This window comes from Pantherophis guttatus, chromosome 7 (genome assembly GCF_059756535.1).
Source record: "Pantherophis guttatus breed Tessera chromosome 7, ASM5975653v1, whole genome shotgun sequence".
Lineage (NCBI taxonomy): Eukaryota > Metazoa > Chordata > Lepidosauria > Squamata > Colubridae > Pantherophis > Pantherophis guttatus.
In genome coordinates this window covers 23,214,456-23,232,863 of record NC_142069.1, presented here as the reverse complement: position 1 = coordinate 23,232,863, position 18,408 = coordinate 23,214,456, and the positions used below count along the sequence as shown (strand labels likewise).

The following is an 18,408-nucleotide window of genomic DNA, read 5'->3' as shown; positions in this document are numbered from 1 at the left end:
ATTCAAATGCTACCATGTTATCTCTCAATACTTTCAACCATTTAAGGACTGTTCTTAGTATATTAACTGAAGATAACTTCAGTTACTTGCTTTATGTATCTCAGATGTTGCAGACACTTGTAGCAGAGGTGGGTTTCAGCAGGTTCTGACCAGTTCTGGAGAACTGGTAGCGGAAATTTTGAGTAGTTTGGAGAATCGGTAGTAAAAATTCTGACTGGCCCCGTCCCCATCTATTCTCTGCCTCCCAAGTCCCAGCTGATCAGGAGGAAATGGAGATTTTGCAATAACCTTCCCCTGGATTGGGGAGGGAATGGAGATTTTACAGTATCCTTCCCCTGCCATGCCCATCAAGCCACGCCCACCAGCCACACACACAGAACGGGTAGTAAAAAAAATTTTTTTTACCCACCACTGACTTGTAGTGTCTCAAATATACCTACAATATATACCCTACCTACATCTCATGTGCCCTTAGAATCTGTTCCAGAGAATTGGGAAAAAACCCTATAATGGGCTCTGGAACACAAGTGTCCAATCTGAGATCTTCAGAAGACTAGGTTCTCCACCAGGGCTTCTCCAACAGTTGCCTTTAAATTGTAATTTTTTAATATGAAATATGAATGAGGAAAATCTTAAATATGTATAATTAAAATGTTTTCAATTATATTCACATATACTGTATATTACATAAAATCTTTTTTTTTTTAATTCTAATACTTCCTACTTCTTCATCCTGGCTCTGCCAGGTTTTTTTCAGTGTGATCACTCAAGTGTACAAATTGAAAACCAACTGTGTCACAGACTAGCAGAGCCAGGCAGCGGCTCCAAAGAACTGCAGAAGAAGGGAAGTAATAATGACAAAATTGAAGTCTGGAAGGAACCTTGAAGGTCTTCTAGTCCAACCCCTTGCTCTCGTCTAGTGGGAAACCCTATAACGTTTCAGACAAATGGTTGTCCAATCTCTTTTTAAAAACCCGTGGAGCACTCACAATTTCTGAAGGAAAGTTGTCCCACTGATCAATTGTTCTGTCAGGAAATTTCTCCTTAGTTCTAGTGGCTAGAACTAACTAGAACTAGTACTCTAGTTAACACCACAGTACTCAAACAGAATTTAATTCATAAGATAATGAATTTTGCTGGTCTGTAATGGCATCAAACCTGTGAAATTCCCTCCTTAGGGAAATTTATAAATCTTTTCTTAGTAGTTTTTAGATGTGAAACCAAGCAGGTTTACAATGAAGATTTCTTTGGCCTGTCCTAACAATGGACAGAAGTATCAATTTTTACTTACGTTTGCACAACATTTTGCCAAGACAGTGGATTTTGTGCATTATTTTTATGACTATATTTTTTCCTAATTCATTTATTTATACTGGTAAATTCCATCCCGAAATCTGGGGAAATATGAATGCCAAAGTGCTTATTCATATTGCTAAGAAATAGTTTAAATATGTTGACATTTTTAAATGACATGGATTTCTACTAATGAGTCTTGAAATCATTTGGAACATTAAAAAACAGAATAAATTTGTCTAGCATATATGGATTCACATTTTTTACGCTAACATCCTAAACAGAACATGGGTGACAAGATATCCTGAAACTACACTTAGACAAAACGCTCTCAGTATTCTCAATTTTTTTTTTTATTTTGATTTTATATGCCGCCCTTCTCCGGAGACTCAGGGCAGCTTACAAGGCATTAAGCAATAGCCTTCATACTTTTGTATATTTTATACAAAGTCAGCTTATTGCCCCCACAAACCAGGTCCTCATTTTACCTACCTTAGAAAGGATGGAAAGCTGAGTCAACCTTGAGCCTCGTGACAATTGAACTCGCAGTAATTGCAGGCAGCTGGAAGCTAAATACTACCTTTAACAGTAGCATTAGTCTGCTGCGCCACTCAGGCTTCATAATATTAATATCTTAACTACATTTTTTTATTAGCAGCCTTGTCAATCCTTTAATGGAAAGACAGGTTATACATTAATTCAAATGAATTAGTAAAATACTAGTAATACTTCTTTCTACTATTATGTAACTATTGAATAATTTCAATCCTCTAATTTTAAAAATGAGTTGATATTCGCTTTGGAATTATGCAAGTTATTATGGTGAGTCTACATTTAACAAATTAAATCCATTTTTCTCATGAACAAAGGCACTGATTATAGGCACTTTAAAAAAAGAAAATTTTTAGCAAGGTTCTCTGAATTGTCATCTGACTTTTTTATTAACATCTGCTAAAAATATTTTTAATAATATGGATCTTTGTGCTTCATGCCTGGGAAATTTTCTGCACTGAAAGTTTTTACAATTCTATTCTGGTATCTAACACCTTAAATCCCTGCTTCTTTTAGATACCTGTATCACAAATCCTTCCATCAATCCACTCAGACATCCTAACTGCATGCATATTCAACTTAATTTGTGGGTATTAATGCTTAATGTTTCAATTATTCCTTTCTATCACAATCTCATCAATGTTCCTAGTTTGTTGTTTTAATACCCTATCCAAGGCTAATGTCAGTTAAGTAGTATTATTCTCCCCCATGTCTCTAAATGTCTCTAAATTTCTGGCAGTTGTGCCCATTTAATCAAAATTTATTGAGATATCAACAAAAGATTGTTTTCATGTATTGTCAAAGGTCCTCTTTTAGCATTGCATTGTGCTGACCTCAGAATTATCCATTTATCTCAAAATGGACTTTTGCATTTTTGGTTCCTCAAGCTTTGTTAGGAGTTTTTTGTTATAGCAAAATGGGTAGGACAGGGGCGAGTTTCAAAACCCGTCACTACCAATTTGCTCGTGGGTGTGGGCATGCTCACGTGCATGCGCAACGCATCTGAGCATGGACAGAAGCGTCCGGGCAGGTGGGCGGAGCCTCCCACCACCGCCGCTACCAGTTCATCCAATCCGGGGCGAGTCAATAGCAACCCACCACTGGGGTAGGATATATATTTAATAAACAAAAATAAATAATAAATATAAAGTAAATAACTTAAAAATATAACAACATGCAGGAGAATATATAAAACAAGCAGTTAAAAAACAGTTTTCTGAAACTAATTGGTAAAAAATAACAGCAGAACAGTAGAAATGAATCAACCTGATAAAGATCTGCATAAATTATGTTGAAGAGTACTGGGCCTAAAACAGAGCCTTGGGGTACTCCACTGCATACTTCCCTCCATGTAGATGCAGTTCCATTGAGGACTACATATTGAGTGCAGTTGATCAGCCGGTTACAAATCCATCTGATGGTGATGTGTCTAACCCACATTTTTCTATCTTATTAAGTAGTAGGTTATGGTTTACTTTATCAAATGCCTTACTGAAGTCCAAGTAAATTATATCCACAGCATTCCTCTGGTCCACTAATTTTGTCACTTTGTCAAAGAATGCAATAAGATTTGTCTGGCAGGATTTGTTTTTGACAAACCCATGTTGGCTTTTGGTTATTACTTTGTTTGCTCTAGGTGTTCGCTAATTCATTGCTTAATTATCTTTTCCAGAATCTTCCCAGGTATTGAAGTCAGGCTGATAGGTCTGTAGTTTCCTAGATCTGTTATTTTTTCTTTTTTTGAAGATGGGAACTATATCAGTTCTTTTCCAGGCCTCTGGCAGTTCCCCAGTGTTACAGGATCTTTCAAAGATATAGTTCAGTCGTTCTGAGATCACATCTGCCAATTCCTTCAGAACCTTGGGGTGTGATCTATCTGGTCCTGGTGATTTGAACTCATCCAGGGTAGACAGGTGCTTAGTTACCATTTTCTTCCCTATTTTGACTTGTGTTCCTAATCTGTTTTTTGTGGTGCTGTTTTTGATAGTTTGGACTGCTTTTGTCCGTCCTTTGTGTAACCCTTTATCTCTTACAATTCTTGGACTTTATTGAGTCTCTGCCCAGATTTTCTAACCAGGCCTTTTTATCCACCCCCAACTTCAAGAAGGTGCCTAGAAATCTACTTATTCTAGTTTTGTAGGATTGACTAGAACTAGAGAGGACTATAGGTTGGATCAAAAAATAATGTTACACGACTCTTCAACTTCACGTACAACAACAACAAAAAATTCCATTTAGATCATCACTTGCATGGAAAAGAACTCTTATAGAACTTGCCTGTCAAATTTCTGTGCATGTATATGTAAAACATCACAACTGATAGTGACTTTTGTTATAGTTTCTTTAAGCCATTCTTCTAGTTCATAAGGTCAAATCAATTAGACGAGGGAATAATTTCAATGAACTCCAGCAAAGGAGAAAAATGACAGATCTATAGCCAGCTCCAACATAGTTTTCAAGTATGCTATGGACTTAAATCAGAATGACATGCCTTTAAATTTATCTCAAAAGCAAAACTGGACACTTATAGATTATCAAAAAATATAAAAGGACTCAAACTGGGCAGTCCTTCAAACAATGTCTTCAAATAAAGGTTCTCTGTTCTCTGTTACTTGAAATATGTTCATTCTAATGCTCAAATTAGCTTATGAAACAGATATGCCCCCCCCCCATGCCAAGTTCCCTGAAAGAGGACAGAGAATAAGAATGAGATTTAAAAAAAAAACATAACAGATTCTATACTCATTCTAATCTGAGAGGAGAAAAAACAATCCTAAGAATATTTTGTTTCAAGAATGATCTGTGTTATCATAGCATTGTGGTCAGCATTTACGCCAAAAAGCTTCATGTTTTATTCTCTCTGTTTCATCAGAGAAGGGACAGGAAAGAACAATGCCAGAGAGCAGTTTCATTTTTGCAGAGTAGACTGAACACAGACTCTGAATAAAAGGGCTTATTGGAGTGATATTCAAAATATAGTACTTCTTACCTAAACAGTTTATTGAGCTTTACATTTGTGAAAGCTACACAGAATGATTTCTATATACTAGATTGAATGTTTCTGTCTTGTTGCATATCTGCTTTTGCTTGAAATACGATTATGTTTGCAGACTTAAGTTTGATTGTATTTTATATAAAACAGACTCTCCAAAGAGATTATGACTTTGACCTTATGGAGGCTAAAAGCAATGTTGGCTTGACTATGAGCTTCTTATAATATTATTGTTGGTGCTAAACTGGAGAATGAGAGGGCTGAAACCGGAAATTGTGGGGCTGAGGGTAGGTGGGGTTCTCTGGACATAAGAACAAACAACCCAACTACTGCATAAGGAATTTTGGATTCAGATCAGGGAAAGGTAATGGCAAACTCTTTCTTTATTGATGTTAAAGCAGGGGTCCCCAACGCCTGGCTCGCAGACCGGTACTGATCCATGGCAGAGGTGGGTTTCAGCAGGTTCTGACCAGTTCTGGAGAACTGGTAGTGGAAATTTTGAGTAGTTTGGAGAACCGGTAAATACCACCTCTGACTGGCCCCGCCCCCATCTATTCTCTACCTCCCGAGCCCCAGCTGATCGGGAAGAAATGGGGATTTTGCAGTAACCTTCCCCTGGAGTGGAGTGGGAATGGAGATTTTACAGTATCCTTCCCCTGCCACCTCACCAACCACGCTTACCAAGCCATGCCATGCCCACCAAGCCACACCCACAGAACCGGCAGTAAAAAAATTTGAAACCCAGCACTGATCTGCAGCCTGTTGGGAACTGAATCATGCAAGCAGTGGGCGAGCGCACAAAGCTTCATTCGCACATGTGTGGGATCTAGGTTGAGCAGAGCATGCAAAACCATCCAGTGATGATATTCAGCCGGTTCTATCCAGTTCGGGTGAACTGGTAGTGACGGCTGCGGGAGTCCTGCCCACCTGCCTGGATGTCATCATGTCCCGTTTTTGACGCTCTGAACATGCACGGAAGGCTCTGCGCATGCGCGCGTGCTCACATTTGCAAACCGGTAGCGAAGGTAAGTGAATACTACCCCTGAAACCATCCCCCCCACCGCCACCAATCTCCCCTGCTGCCACTGCTAGTGGTCCATGGAACCAGAAAGGTTAGTAACTGCTGTGTTAAAATATATGGATATAGCTAAAATATTTGTTTGGGTGCTAGACAAATAGATTCCCTGGTCAAACGTATGTCTTGTTTTACTGGACACGAATGCTAAGCTTTCCTAAGGAAGTCTGAAGGTGATGACTTAACCAAATCTATAAGGAAGTCCAAACAAGTCTTTACTTACTAATTGTGCCATTACTGAAAAAGGACTTCTTGTTTTAAACAATACATGCCATTAGAACATAGAATATGAAAAGCATAAACCAGGGAAAACCTACAATTGAAAAAAAGAAGCAGCAGCACATTATATTGGACATTTTAAAAATAAGTGAACGTAAGTAAAATTGCAAGGCTACTAAAATCAAACAATTATATGACGTCCTATTCAGAATTGGAGATTATACAAAGGAAGCAGTGATACTAAAAAAAAAAAAAAATGGGAACCCAGAAATAGTAAGTATTCAATGAGCTTTCAAGATTCTATTAATATAGCCTTTATCACTAAAGTATTTCTTGTGCATGTCTATTTCCTGACTTGGCTTATCTCAAAGGGCTGGCCCCTCAGAACTTAGAAAGGATTTTTTTTTCTACAGGCAATGATTTGTTTATTATTATTTATTCAATTTATATGCTAACCATCTCATTGTCAAGTGACTCCGGGTGGCTTACAACATTGTAAAAGTAAGTACAAAATGTTAAAATATTAAATATTAAAATCAACAGATTAAATAAAACCCAAAATATAATGGGGTGGAGATGCAGCGGGGGTGGGGGGGGGGAATCTCCTTCCCGGTCCACTAACCACCTCCAGCATGGTGGTACACCCCCATCGTGTCCCCAGACCAAATGGCAGAATCAGATTTTGAGGCTTTTTTGGAAGGCCAAGAGGGTGGGGGGGTGGCTCTCACCTTGAGGGGTATCTGTTTTCCTATTAATTTATTAATGTCTGATTTCATCTTTATTAAACAATTATATTCGATAGTGAGGAGCAGGGGTATCAAATTCAAGGCCTGGGGGCTGGATCTGGCCCACGAGGGACTTAGATCTGCCCTGCGGGGCCACCCGGGAAACAACAAAGGACTGGCCCACGGTGCTTCTGCCAGTGAAAACAGAGCTGGCAGAGGGTTGCAGGAGGCCATAGCAGCTGAAAACGGAGCTCGGGAGCCCATTTTCACTAACAGAGTGCTCAGGCCACCACAGGCACCCCGACAGGTGTAACGTTGAGCTGGCCACACCCACTCTAGCCCTGAGGTCGAACACAAACCTGATGCGGCCCTCAATAAAATCGAGTTTGACACCCCTGGTGAGGAGGAAGAGGAAGAAGAAGAAAAGAAGAGTTGTCAATTGCTGCTTCTATGTCCTTGCCTTGGATAATCGCCATCTCACAGAGCTTTTGAGAAACAATTGAGCAGTGGCTTTTTTCAGTGCATTCAAAGTTGAACAAGGGAGCTTTTTTTTTTTCCCCCTCCTGTCTCTTTAAAATGTTACTTTGCATTTCTTATTTGAAGTAGCTAGGATTGCACGTTGAATCTGGGTGAAGTTTCATGACAAAAAACCTATCCCAAATCATTTAAAACAGATGTATTTGTGCACCTTGTATGCATTTTGGTATGCCTTTAAATACTGCACCCATCCCAAATTCTTGGGAAAGGACAGGAGTCAAAGTTAATTATATATATATATATATATATGTATTAATTAAATTCAGTAGCCAGACATAAAGTGAGAAAATGATTGAACCTAAAGCTGTCTAGGTTGACACCATCAAAGTGTGCTAAGTCTGGGAACGAGACAGGATCATGAAGAGATTATTAACTGGCCAGAGATGGAATTTCAGCCTAAGGCATGAGTGGCCTTTTTAAAGTCTCCAGGTATTTATTTCATCGGTCTTGAATACAGAATTTAGGAGCTGGAAATACGAGGTAAATTCATGAAGAAATTAGCTATATAGATATAAGCTTCCAAAAGTTATTTTATTAAAGCAGAAATAAGCAAGAATCGGTCATATGTAGCCTTCAAGCCCATTATCATTGTATCCAAATTCTGCCACTAAAATAAAAATTAAGGCAAGAATGGTGTAAGATTTTGCATAGATTTAATACATTTAATAGCAATAATAACCATTATGCAACCCCTCCCTAATGTGCAATCTGCTTCAAATATAAATGTATATATGTCACAATATCCCAACATTGTAACACTACCTCATCAATTATAACCTCTTGCTATCATTCTCCCACAGAATTAAAATGTGACCAAAGTTGCCCATCTTTGCTATAAAATAGACAGTGGAGATCTGTATTCTCATCCCAAACTGAAGATAATAACAATGAACAAAATTAAAAGATAGTGGCATATCTTACTCCTAGACAGGGAAGTGATGTTCCATCTCTTTTCTACAAGTTCTCATTCAGTTTGTTGACAAATAATTTGTTTAATAAAGTCTTTCAAAGGAGTTTTGAAGACATTCTTATGGATGGAGTGTGACATGCATGAATGTGTTGTCTTTTCTGTATTCTTTCAAGAAACCTACAAATTAACTGTTAAATTCCAAAGCATTATGGAGAAACACTGTTCACAATTTATATACATTGTTTATGTATAGAGATCCTTCCATTTCTTTCTCATATGCTATCATACTCTACCTCTTAGGTCCCAAAAGTGCTTTTTCAAGAGGCAACTGGACTTTCTGGTTTTTCTTTGAAGACATTTCCCTTCTCATCCAAGAAGCTTCTTCAGCTCCTGAAAAAGCATCTTTGGGACAACCATGACCTGGATGACTGAGAATCTCCATAGACATCTACCTCTTAGGAATAAAGTAGATGAAGTTCTACACAAGCAACTAGCTACTACTGAGTAAATGGCTTTTGAAAACAAAGGGCCTGTGACAATACGTAATTTGGATTAAAAAAATGTGAGACAATCCAATTCATTTTCTTCTCATAGCATGGGCCTAATAAGTCAAATCAACTTGTATGTTTTCTTCCAATAGGTATGGGAAGGGAAATTTCAATTGAAGTAATGTGTAATTAACTTCCCCAAATGTAAACAGCAACTATGTAAATCCTTGTTTGCATTGAGCAGCATATAAACTGTAGCAAGCAAGCAAGCAAATAAATAACACTAATTCTCAATTCAGTCTGCAATTCTAGTAAGGTAAAGGTTCCTCTCGCACATATGTGCTAGTCGTTCCCGACTCTAGGGGGCGGTGCCATCTCCGTTTCAAAGTCGAAGAGCCAGCACTGTCCGAAGACGTTTCCATGGTCATGTGGCTGGCATGACTAAATGCCAAAGGAGCACAGAACACTGTTACCTTCCCACCAAAGGTGGTCCCTATTTTTCTACTTGCATTTTTTACGTGCTTTCGAATTGTTAAGTTGGCAGAAGCTGGGACAAGTAACAGGAGCTCATGCCGTCACGCGGCACTAGGGATTCAAACTGCTGAACTACCGACTTCTCGATTTACAAGCTCGGCATCTTAGCCACTGAGCCACCGTGCCCCTCCCTATTCTAATAGAATTCTAATAAAAACAATTAAATCCCTGTTATTCTTTCCCTTTCAATGATCCCTTTATTCCAAACCTTTGATTTTAAATAATTATTTAATTTAAAAATATTTATAATGACAAATTATTTAAATATTTTAAAAAAGATTACACCCTGCTTTACATGATTGTCACCTTACCTTGTACAGTACGATACTGAACCAATCCAAAGTATTCATTTTTGACCTGAGCAATGGACATATTGCTGAAACTTTTAGCCATAACATAGTCCCATCCAGTGGTGAAATGTAAAATTTGTTACTACCGGTTCTGTGGGCATGGCTTGGTGGTGGGGGTAATGTGACTGGGTGGGCATGGCCAACTTTTTTTTTTTTACTTTTAAAATTATTTTTTCTACAACCTCTTCGACCGAAGAGGTTGTAAAAAAAATGGTTTGAAAAGCCTCTGACAATCCCAGCTGAGTTGCCTGATCATAAGAGGCTTTTTTTTCTTTTAAAAACATTTTTTTTCTACAACCTCAAAGAGGTTGTAAAAATAAATGCTTTTAAAAGCCTCTGATGATCCCAGCTGAGCCGCACGATCATCAGAGGCTTTTTTTTTTACTTTTAAAAGCATTTTTTTGGCCGAAGAGGTTGTAGAAAAAATGCTTTTAAAAATTAAAAAAAAAGCTTCTGATGATTGTGCGGCTCAGCTGGGCATGGGGGAGGGCAGGGATTTTTGCTACCGGTTCTCCAAACCACCCACCGCCATTGCTACCGGACTGGGCAAACCGGGAGCATTTCACCCCTGGCCCCACCCCTTTTTGTTCATTTATTTAAAACATTTATAAGAAATATGGGAAAGTACTGGAGAGATGTTTGTCCCTCTTTAGAGTAACTTACATCATACACCGAAGAATCAGTGAAATACTGAAAACAACAAAACAGTCAAATAGTCCTTGTAGAATTCTTATGATTTTATTTGCTTGGTTTTTTCCCTTAATTTAAAATTATTTATTTACTTGACTTTATTTGTCACCCATCTCACCTATGTTTTCCTTCAAAACAGAAGTTTTCCTAGTGTGGTTTTTAAACATTTTATAGTCACAATTAAATGTTTCAATTAAGGACAGCATAGCTATTTTAAGACATCAATTGCTTAGAAGCATAAAAATGTATCAAAAATGCCATACTATAGTATAAATGTAAAATTATCATGATAAGGCCTAAGAACATGGAACTGTCTTAGTTTTATACTTAAAAGAGAACAAAGTAAATTGCAGGCAAATGATTGGGGAGGATATTATTGAAAACGGGGCCACTACTGAAAAGACTTACTCTTTATATCTGTACATAGGAGACATTCAGAATAGGACCATGGAAGACAATATTAGGACATGAAACAGAGAATCAAAGAGAAGGAACCACAGTTTTAATTTGCTGACTTACCATTCTGTTCCTGAAGTTTCTGAAATCATCCTCTAAGATACATTTGATCATATCTGGCTCAGATATCACTATGTACATTCGACGACCAATGTAATACCTGTATTCAGTTACAAATGAACAGAAGAGAAAGGTTCCATTAGCGACTAAAGTAAGCAGTAGATACCGTATTTTTCGTACTATACGACGCACCAGACCATAAGACGCAATTAGCTTTAGAGAAGGGAAACAAAAAACAAAAAAATCTGCCTCTGCCTCCCAGCATCCATCCGGTATTCATCTGGCTAGCGTCCTTGCAGCAAACAGCAAACAGCCTGGTCAGCTTCAGCATGTTATCACAGCCCCAGCATGTGGCTCATCAGGGATCCGCTCTGTTGCACCCACCACTGATCAACTGAGCTGAGCTGTTGCCACCGCTGGGAAATGTTGGAACCTTTGCTGCCGAGCGGTTGATTAGCGATTGGATCGGCCTCCTGGAATACTGCCAATCATCTGTTCTAGGTGGCGGGGATTGCCGCCGCTGCTGATCACACCCATCGCTGTCGGTCGAATGGTGGTGGCAATCGGCAGCGACGAATGGCTAGCAAATGACTGTTGCGATTGGCAGTGATCGGCAATGGTAGTGGCGGCGATGGGTGGCAATCCCCACCACCTAAAACAGCTGATCGGTGATATTCTGAGAGGCCAATCCAACCGCCAATCAGTTACTCAGCAGCAAAAGCTCCAGCGTTTCCCTGCGGCGGTGAACAGTGGTAGTGGTGACAGGTGGCAGCGACCAACCCCTCCCCCCCACTGCAAAATTTGCTCTATAAGACACACAGACATTTCCACCCACTTTTTGGGGGGAGAGTGCGTCTTATAGTGCGAAAAATACAGTATATGGACTTCCATGAAATAGCAACACTAAGTATGGAAGGAAATCACAAGCATACACTTTCAAATATCAGAAGCTAATAAAAATTAAAAAGGATTTGTTCAATACCGGTATTCATCAGACTTTTCCTGGTCACTACTATTATAATGTAGTATAGAATCTTAAGAAAAGCAATTTCACTCCTGATTTTTCTTTTGGTTTATGTGAGTTGTATATAAATTTTTGGAAGCAAGATTGAGTGGGAGAGATAGACAACAGAGTCTTTATTCTCCCTATTCCAGGAAAGCTAAATAAAATATTAATTAACATTTTTGCTATGTCCTCATTACAGCCACAATTGTAAAGTTCCCATGCCACACTAAAGCAAGATGTGATTTGTTTCTTTTTGCTGTGAGAACTCTGTCAACTGTAATATATTCAAGCAACCATAGTTTTATACACAGGACTTAGTCTAAGATCCCAACCATTGTGTTGCTTCTTTAGACCTGACAAATAAAGGTCTACCAACAGGGTTTAGCATAATTCACTTTAATGTCAATCACACTACGAACATTACCGAATAAACAAGTAGTCTACATAGCACATAACCCAAATTCTTACAAGAATACATGTAGCTTCTATGTAACTTCCCCCTTCCAATTGTAATCTCAAACTTTATCAGAGGGATAAAGATGACCATTTCAAAGACACAATGTTCTTGACAGAAACCTGAATAACATGTGCTATATTTATTTCAAACTATACAAGCAAGTGGATGTTTTGATAACAGGTCTAGCTGACCATCTATAATGAGGCTAACTGTAGTAATTTCTTGTGCCATCAGTAACTTTAGAGAAAGAGGTTGGAAAAAAATTGCAAACAGAAATCCTGCAAAAAAAACCACAAATGAATTTTAAAATAGGCACGGGAAATTGAGCAAAACGTCTTTTATGTGAAGATGCCTTTACTGAGCCAATCTGCAATCAGGAAAAGACGTCTGAAGAAAAAGTGAAGTATAAAGTAGCCTACTACTTCCTTTCATCCCCAGCAGCAGCTTTACCTCAAACACTTTGCTCTGATTTTTCCCACCAGCATATTTGCAGTATATTTCTCCCAGCCTTAATTGGTAAATAAAAGATGTTGAGACACGGAAACGACTGGGAGGATGCACTGGAGCACTCAGATAGAGGACAGATAGCTTTGGCTTTTAGAGATTACTAAGTACAACCTTATCGTAGGTAAACACCACAAATATTTTTCCTATAATTCAAAGTAATTTGGTTTCCTTTCAAATTCTTATTCAGATCGTTTCAAAGGGACTTGCAAACTGCTCAAAAGGATATGGTGTGTAAATTTTAATGAGTATATCCAATTTTGTGTTTAGGCAGTGGGAAGAGAGCATTTGTCTCTTTCACTCCTCAAGTAAAACTCCATTTTATTTGTCTTCATTTCTTCATTACGTAATATTAGTTATCAAGTACCACATTGCTTTCCTCTACAGAGCGCATTTCTTCATTTTCCCCATTTCATCAATCAATAATTTCATGGTGTTGGCCAGAGTAACCAGTGATGTATGCTGCCCTGCTCCCCTCACACACACGCACATACAGCAAGATTTCTACAAATGTTTATTCAACAACCCACCCAGCCCTTGTTGCACAGGTTTGAATTCTCAAGTCAGCATGACAAGAGTCTCTGGGTAACAGAGTCCAACGGGCGTACACAAAGTCCTGGGAAGCAGTCCACAAGTTAAACGGGTTAGGATACATGGCATGAGAACACAAGGCATGGAACTGGGCACATTGCTCCAGCAACACTAAAAGTCCTTGGGGCAGGATTAAGTAGGCAACACTGGTGCAGCCCTTCAAGAAGGTGCCTCCTCACGAGTAGTCTAGCTGAACAGTTTTGTGCCTGCCTCCATTCTGCTCTACATGGCCTTGGATCAGAAGGAGGTGTGGACTCCACCCAGGGGTGAAATCCAAAAATTTTCCCTACCAGTTCTGTGGGCGTGACTTGGTGGGTGTGGCAAGGGAAGGATATGGCAAAATCTCCATTCACACCCCACTCTGGGGCCAGCCAGAGGTGGTATTTGCCAGTTCTCTGAACTACTCAAAATTTCTGCTACCGGTTCTCCAGAACCTGTTAAAACCTGCTGGATTTCACCACTCTCCAATCCCCAATTGAGGCCATAACTCGGCTCCGTTCTTTCCTCTCATCCTCATTCTCCAAACTTGCATCCAGAGACGGATCCGAGAGGGCGGATCCATGACGTGATTAGCACAGAAGTACCTAGTGTCCAGTTACACAATGGGTTAAATATGCAGCATGCAGCTAATCCTTTCTTCATATTTTTTATTCTGAAGTTTTTTATTCTAAAATCGATGGAAAAAGCTGACCACCCTTTAGGTTTTTGTATTTTTTACTCTGAAATAAACTTGCAAAACTGCAAATCAGACTGGGAGCCCTGTGCAAAGGAAACGACGAGTTAAATTTGCTCTTTAATACACAGTATAAGATAGAAAACAGGACGAACTAGAAATCTTCACACAGAAAAGCAAATATGACCTGTGATAGCTATTACAGAAGACTTGCAGAATGGGAGTTAAGCTTGAAAAGAGGAAAATACAAGTGCCTTCTTGTAGTATCTTCTACTTGTTCCAAAGAAATAGAAAAGGGGAGTCAGAATGACTTTGTATGGGGGAAAAAAGAATCCAATATGCCTGTGAAGAAATTCTTGTCCTTGAATAAAAGCCCTATTGAAAGTATATAGATAAGGTTAAAACCGGTAAGAAACCAAAGTGTTGCTATTGTGGGAGTTTACTATAGGCCATCTACTAGACAAAGGAAGTGAAGCCTTTTTAAAGTTCTCAAGATTAGAATGGTAATTGAAGACTTCAGCTACCCTGACATTTGCTGGAAAACTCATTTAGGTGTGGGAGATAGAGCAGAATTCTGATATGTTATAAATTTAATCTTTCAGAAATTTCATTTTTTTTCCCAGAAAAGAGAAGAAATACAGAAGTCAACTATTCAGGACATAATTCTGACTAACAGAGAGGAATTGGTCAATGGCCTGAAGGTGCAAAGCAATTTTACAGAAAGTGGTCACATCATGTTTGAATGGAAGATATTTAAGGAAGGAAAGATGGAAGAAGTCAGTCAGGTGTTTTGGATTTCAGGAAAGCTGTTTTTAATTGATTCAGGAAAGTGGGCAGTTAATTATGGGATAACATCCTCAAATAAATTGAAAAGGAGCAGAAATCATGAAAAATTAGATTCTAAATACACAGGTATTAAAAAAATCTCCATGAGAAGGAAGAAGGAAGGAAGGAGAAGGAAGAATTGGAAAAGTTTAAAAAGCCAGTACAAATGAATTGTGAGTTCCTTTTTAAACCAATAAAAAAAAAAAAAGAATTATATAAAAACAGAAGCATGGGCAGATAACTAAGACACATAGATGGTTAACCTGAGTCCATAGATATGGAATCAGGAAAGTTAAAGGTCAAATTTTCTACCTTATACTGTGTATTAAAGAGCAAATTTAACTCGTCGTTTCCTTTGCACAGGGCTCCCAGTCTGATTTGCTCCCATGTGACTCCTCTCCTGCACGAGCTGCATTGGCTTCCGGTGGACTTCCGGGTGCGCTTCAAGGTGTTGGTGATCACCTTTAAAGCGCTCCATGGCTTAGGGCCAGGGTACTTACAGGACCGCCTTCTGCCACCAATAGCCTCCCACCGGCCAGTTCGCTCCCACAGAGAGGGCCTCCTCAGGGTGCCGTCGGCTAGACAATGCCGGCTGGCGACCCCCAGGAGGAGAGCCTTCTCTGTGGTGGCACCTACCCTTTGGAACAATCTACTCCCAGAGATACGAGTGATCTCCGACCTCCGGACCTTTCGTCGGGCCCTAAAAACTCATCTCTTTCAGTTAGCCGGTCTCTCTTGATTTTATGATTTTATGGTTGGTTTTAAATTTTGATATGGATTTTAAATTGATAAATTTTAAACTATGGGCCAAATTTAATTATTTTAAATCTATTTTTAATCGTATTTATGTATAAATGTTTTTATTTTGGCTGTTCACCGCCCTGAGTCCGAAAGGAGAAGGGCGGTATAGAAAATCGAATAATAAATAAATAATAAATAAATGAGGCCAATGAGGACTATAAAATATAATAAAAAAGATTTATTTTGTATATCCAACACGAAAGAGTCTAGAAGGCGATTGGTTTGTTGTTGTGAAGGGAGAATAATGCAAGGACCTACAGATAAGATTTTTTAATAAGATAGAATATTGAAGATATTAGAGAAGGTATTAGAACAGTCAAGCAGTATATATTCAAACAATACGAAAGATTCTACCTTGAACAGGAAGCAAACCAAAGAACACTATGGATACGTAGGTCTCAGTAATATCTTAAGTCTCACTTGGTGTCCTTGCAGAATATGGATAAAGGTGGGCTACATAGTACTTCAGTTTATTGGATTTGCAACTGGTGGAAAAGCTTCACACAAAGTTTGTTCATAAATGGTTTAGCATTGTCCTGGAAGAAAGTATTGAGGAGGGCCTACATATTTAGGCTCATGATGTGGTTGGATCCAGCCTGCAGGGCCGGCCTGGAAAATGTATGGCACTGGCCCGCGTCACTTCAGCCCGATCTACCTGTGTCACTTCGGCCTGGTCTACCTAATGCGAAGAGAAAATATCAGACCAGCGTGGCTTCAGCCAGTCTACCCAATACAAAGAGGAAACATTGGACCACCGTGGGTTCAGCCGGCCTACCCAATGCGAAGAGGAAACACACCAGCAGTTTGGGGAGTGGTGTCAAGCTGGCCATGCCCGCCTGGCCCGAGGTCAACCACGGTCCTGATGCGGCCCTCAATGAAATTGAGTTTGACACCCCTGCGTTAGGAGGACTGTCTAACTCCTTAGAGGACAAGGCACTGGCCAGATCCATCAGGGATGACATTCTATAACAAGTATATCATTATGAATTTAGGTAGGCAAATCAAACACCTAGGTACAGTTTTGGGTAGGCTTGGTTTGGAAGCATTGTGTGTGTGTGAGATCAATGTAAGAGCATCCATCTCTTACATCCATCTCACACACCAGTGAGCCACCAGCTCAACATGAGCAAATAGCTGATGCTGCAGCTAAAAAGCCCAATGCAATAGGGGACTCCCTGAAGAGAACTGTATGTACAATTGATCATGTTTACCTTGCAAAGAATTAAACTAAGTGGAGCCATAATCTGATTATAAAAGACTTTGTCATGTGCAAGGACAGATTTGTTCTCTATTGAAACAGAGAGCAGGCAAAAACTTGTGGGTTCAAAATAAAGGAAAGGAGATTTAAGATGAAGATTAGGAGGAATTCTTGATATTAATAGCTATTGCAGGGTAGAACATGAATGGACACCCACCCCTCCTGCTGGAGTTTTTCCAACAGAGGCTGTTGCATTAGAATAATAGATCCTTGTGCTAAGCAAAAGAAATGGACAAAATGATTTAAAATGTCCCTTTCAACTCATACATTCTCTATGAAGTGATATTGCCAGAAATGAAAGCTTCTTAGAAAACACTCTTTCCAATATGAAGGTGATTGTATAAAAAATACAACTTGCTGGGGGGGGGGGAAGGGAAGGGATTTTGATTTATCATTTGTGCTAACTCCAATCGAGATGATGATTCTACAACATAAAAACTGAAGAAAGAATCAGCAAACATACCATTCATTCCCTACAAAGTGCAGATTAAGCTTCGCAGAGACTTGAAACCCAGATTCACCAGTTCTAATCTTAAGGACACGTTGTGTTTATTTCTAGTTATACATGAGACCCATTTCTAGTTATACATGAGACCCATGGCCTGCAACCTAGCAGGAATCAGAAAAATGGACAAGTAATACTACTGTACATAATTAGTTAAACAAAAATTGATAGGACTACATGTCTAAGTCAAAACCTGTCTTTCCTTATACAAGGAGCTTCTGTTTTGATTCTCAGAGTGTTTCAGGGGGTTGGGATGATATATTTCATCTTACATTATGTGAATGAAAATACTGCTGTTGCTTTTTCCTCACTCCAACATGGTACCCTTGTCTCCCTGTATCACAAAGTTTTCTCACGGGTATAGAGTAAGTATGGATATGTCTAGTCTAGTGAAAAGAAGGACATGGGGTGACACAATAGCAGTGTTCCAAAATTTGAGGGGCTGCCATAAAGAAGGAGGGGGTTGACTTATTTTCCAAACCACCAAGAAGGCAAGACAAGAAGCAATGAATGGAAATTAAACAAAGAGAGAAGAAACCTAGAACTAAGGAGAAATTTCCTGACAGTGAGAACAATCAACCAGTGGAACAGCTTGCCTTCAGAAGTTGTGGGGGTTCCCACAACTGGACTGAAGAGACTGGACATCCATTTGTCTGAAATATAGGGTCTCCTGTTTGAGCAGGAGGTTGTACTAGAAGACTTCCAAGGTCCCTTCTGGTGACAATGACGACAATGATGATTTACCTGGAAGGTGGGTAGCCAACCGTATCATTTAAGATAGGATGTTCACTGATACTCCTTGGCCATCTCAGAGACATATAAGTGCAAGAATCCTGCAGGCCAACCATGGAAATCTCACCATTTGGGGGTGAGGTGTGGAAAGCCATTTATTTTCTATTAAATGAAA

General features: G+C 39.2%; 1 protein-coding gene across 6 annotated transcripts in view; it reads right to left on the bottom strand.

Annotated features, from left to right (window-relative positions):
• TBXAS1 (thromboxane A synthase 1) overlaps positions 1-18,408 on the bottom strand; it is a 275,226-nt gene that overhangs the window by 139,978 nt on the left and 116,840 nt on the right. For all 6 annotated transcript variants that reach the window (XM_034403670.3, XM_087873777.1, XM_034403666.3 and 3 more), the window contains exon 5: positions 10,885-10,981. In XM_034403670.3, coding sequence (XP_034259561.2) covers positions 10,885-10,981 — 97 coding nt within the window. The remainder of the gene's footprint in view (positions 1-10,884; positions 10,982-18,408) is intronic.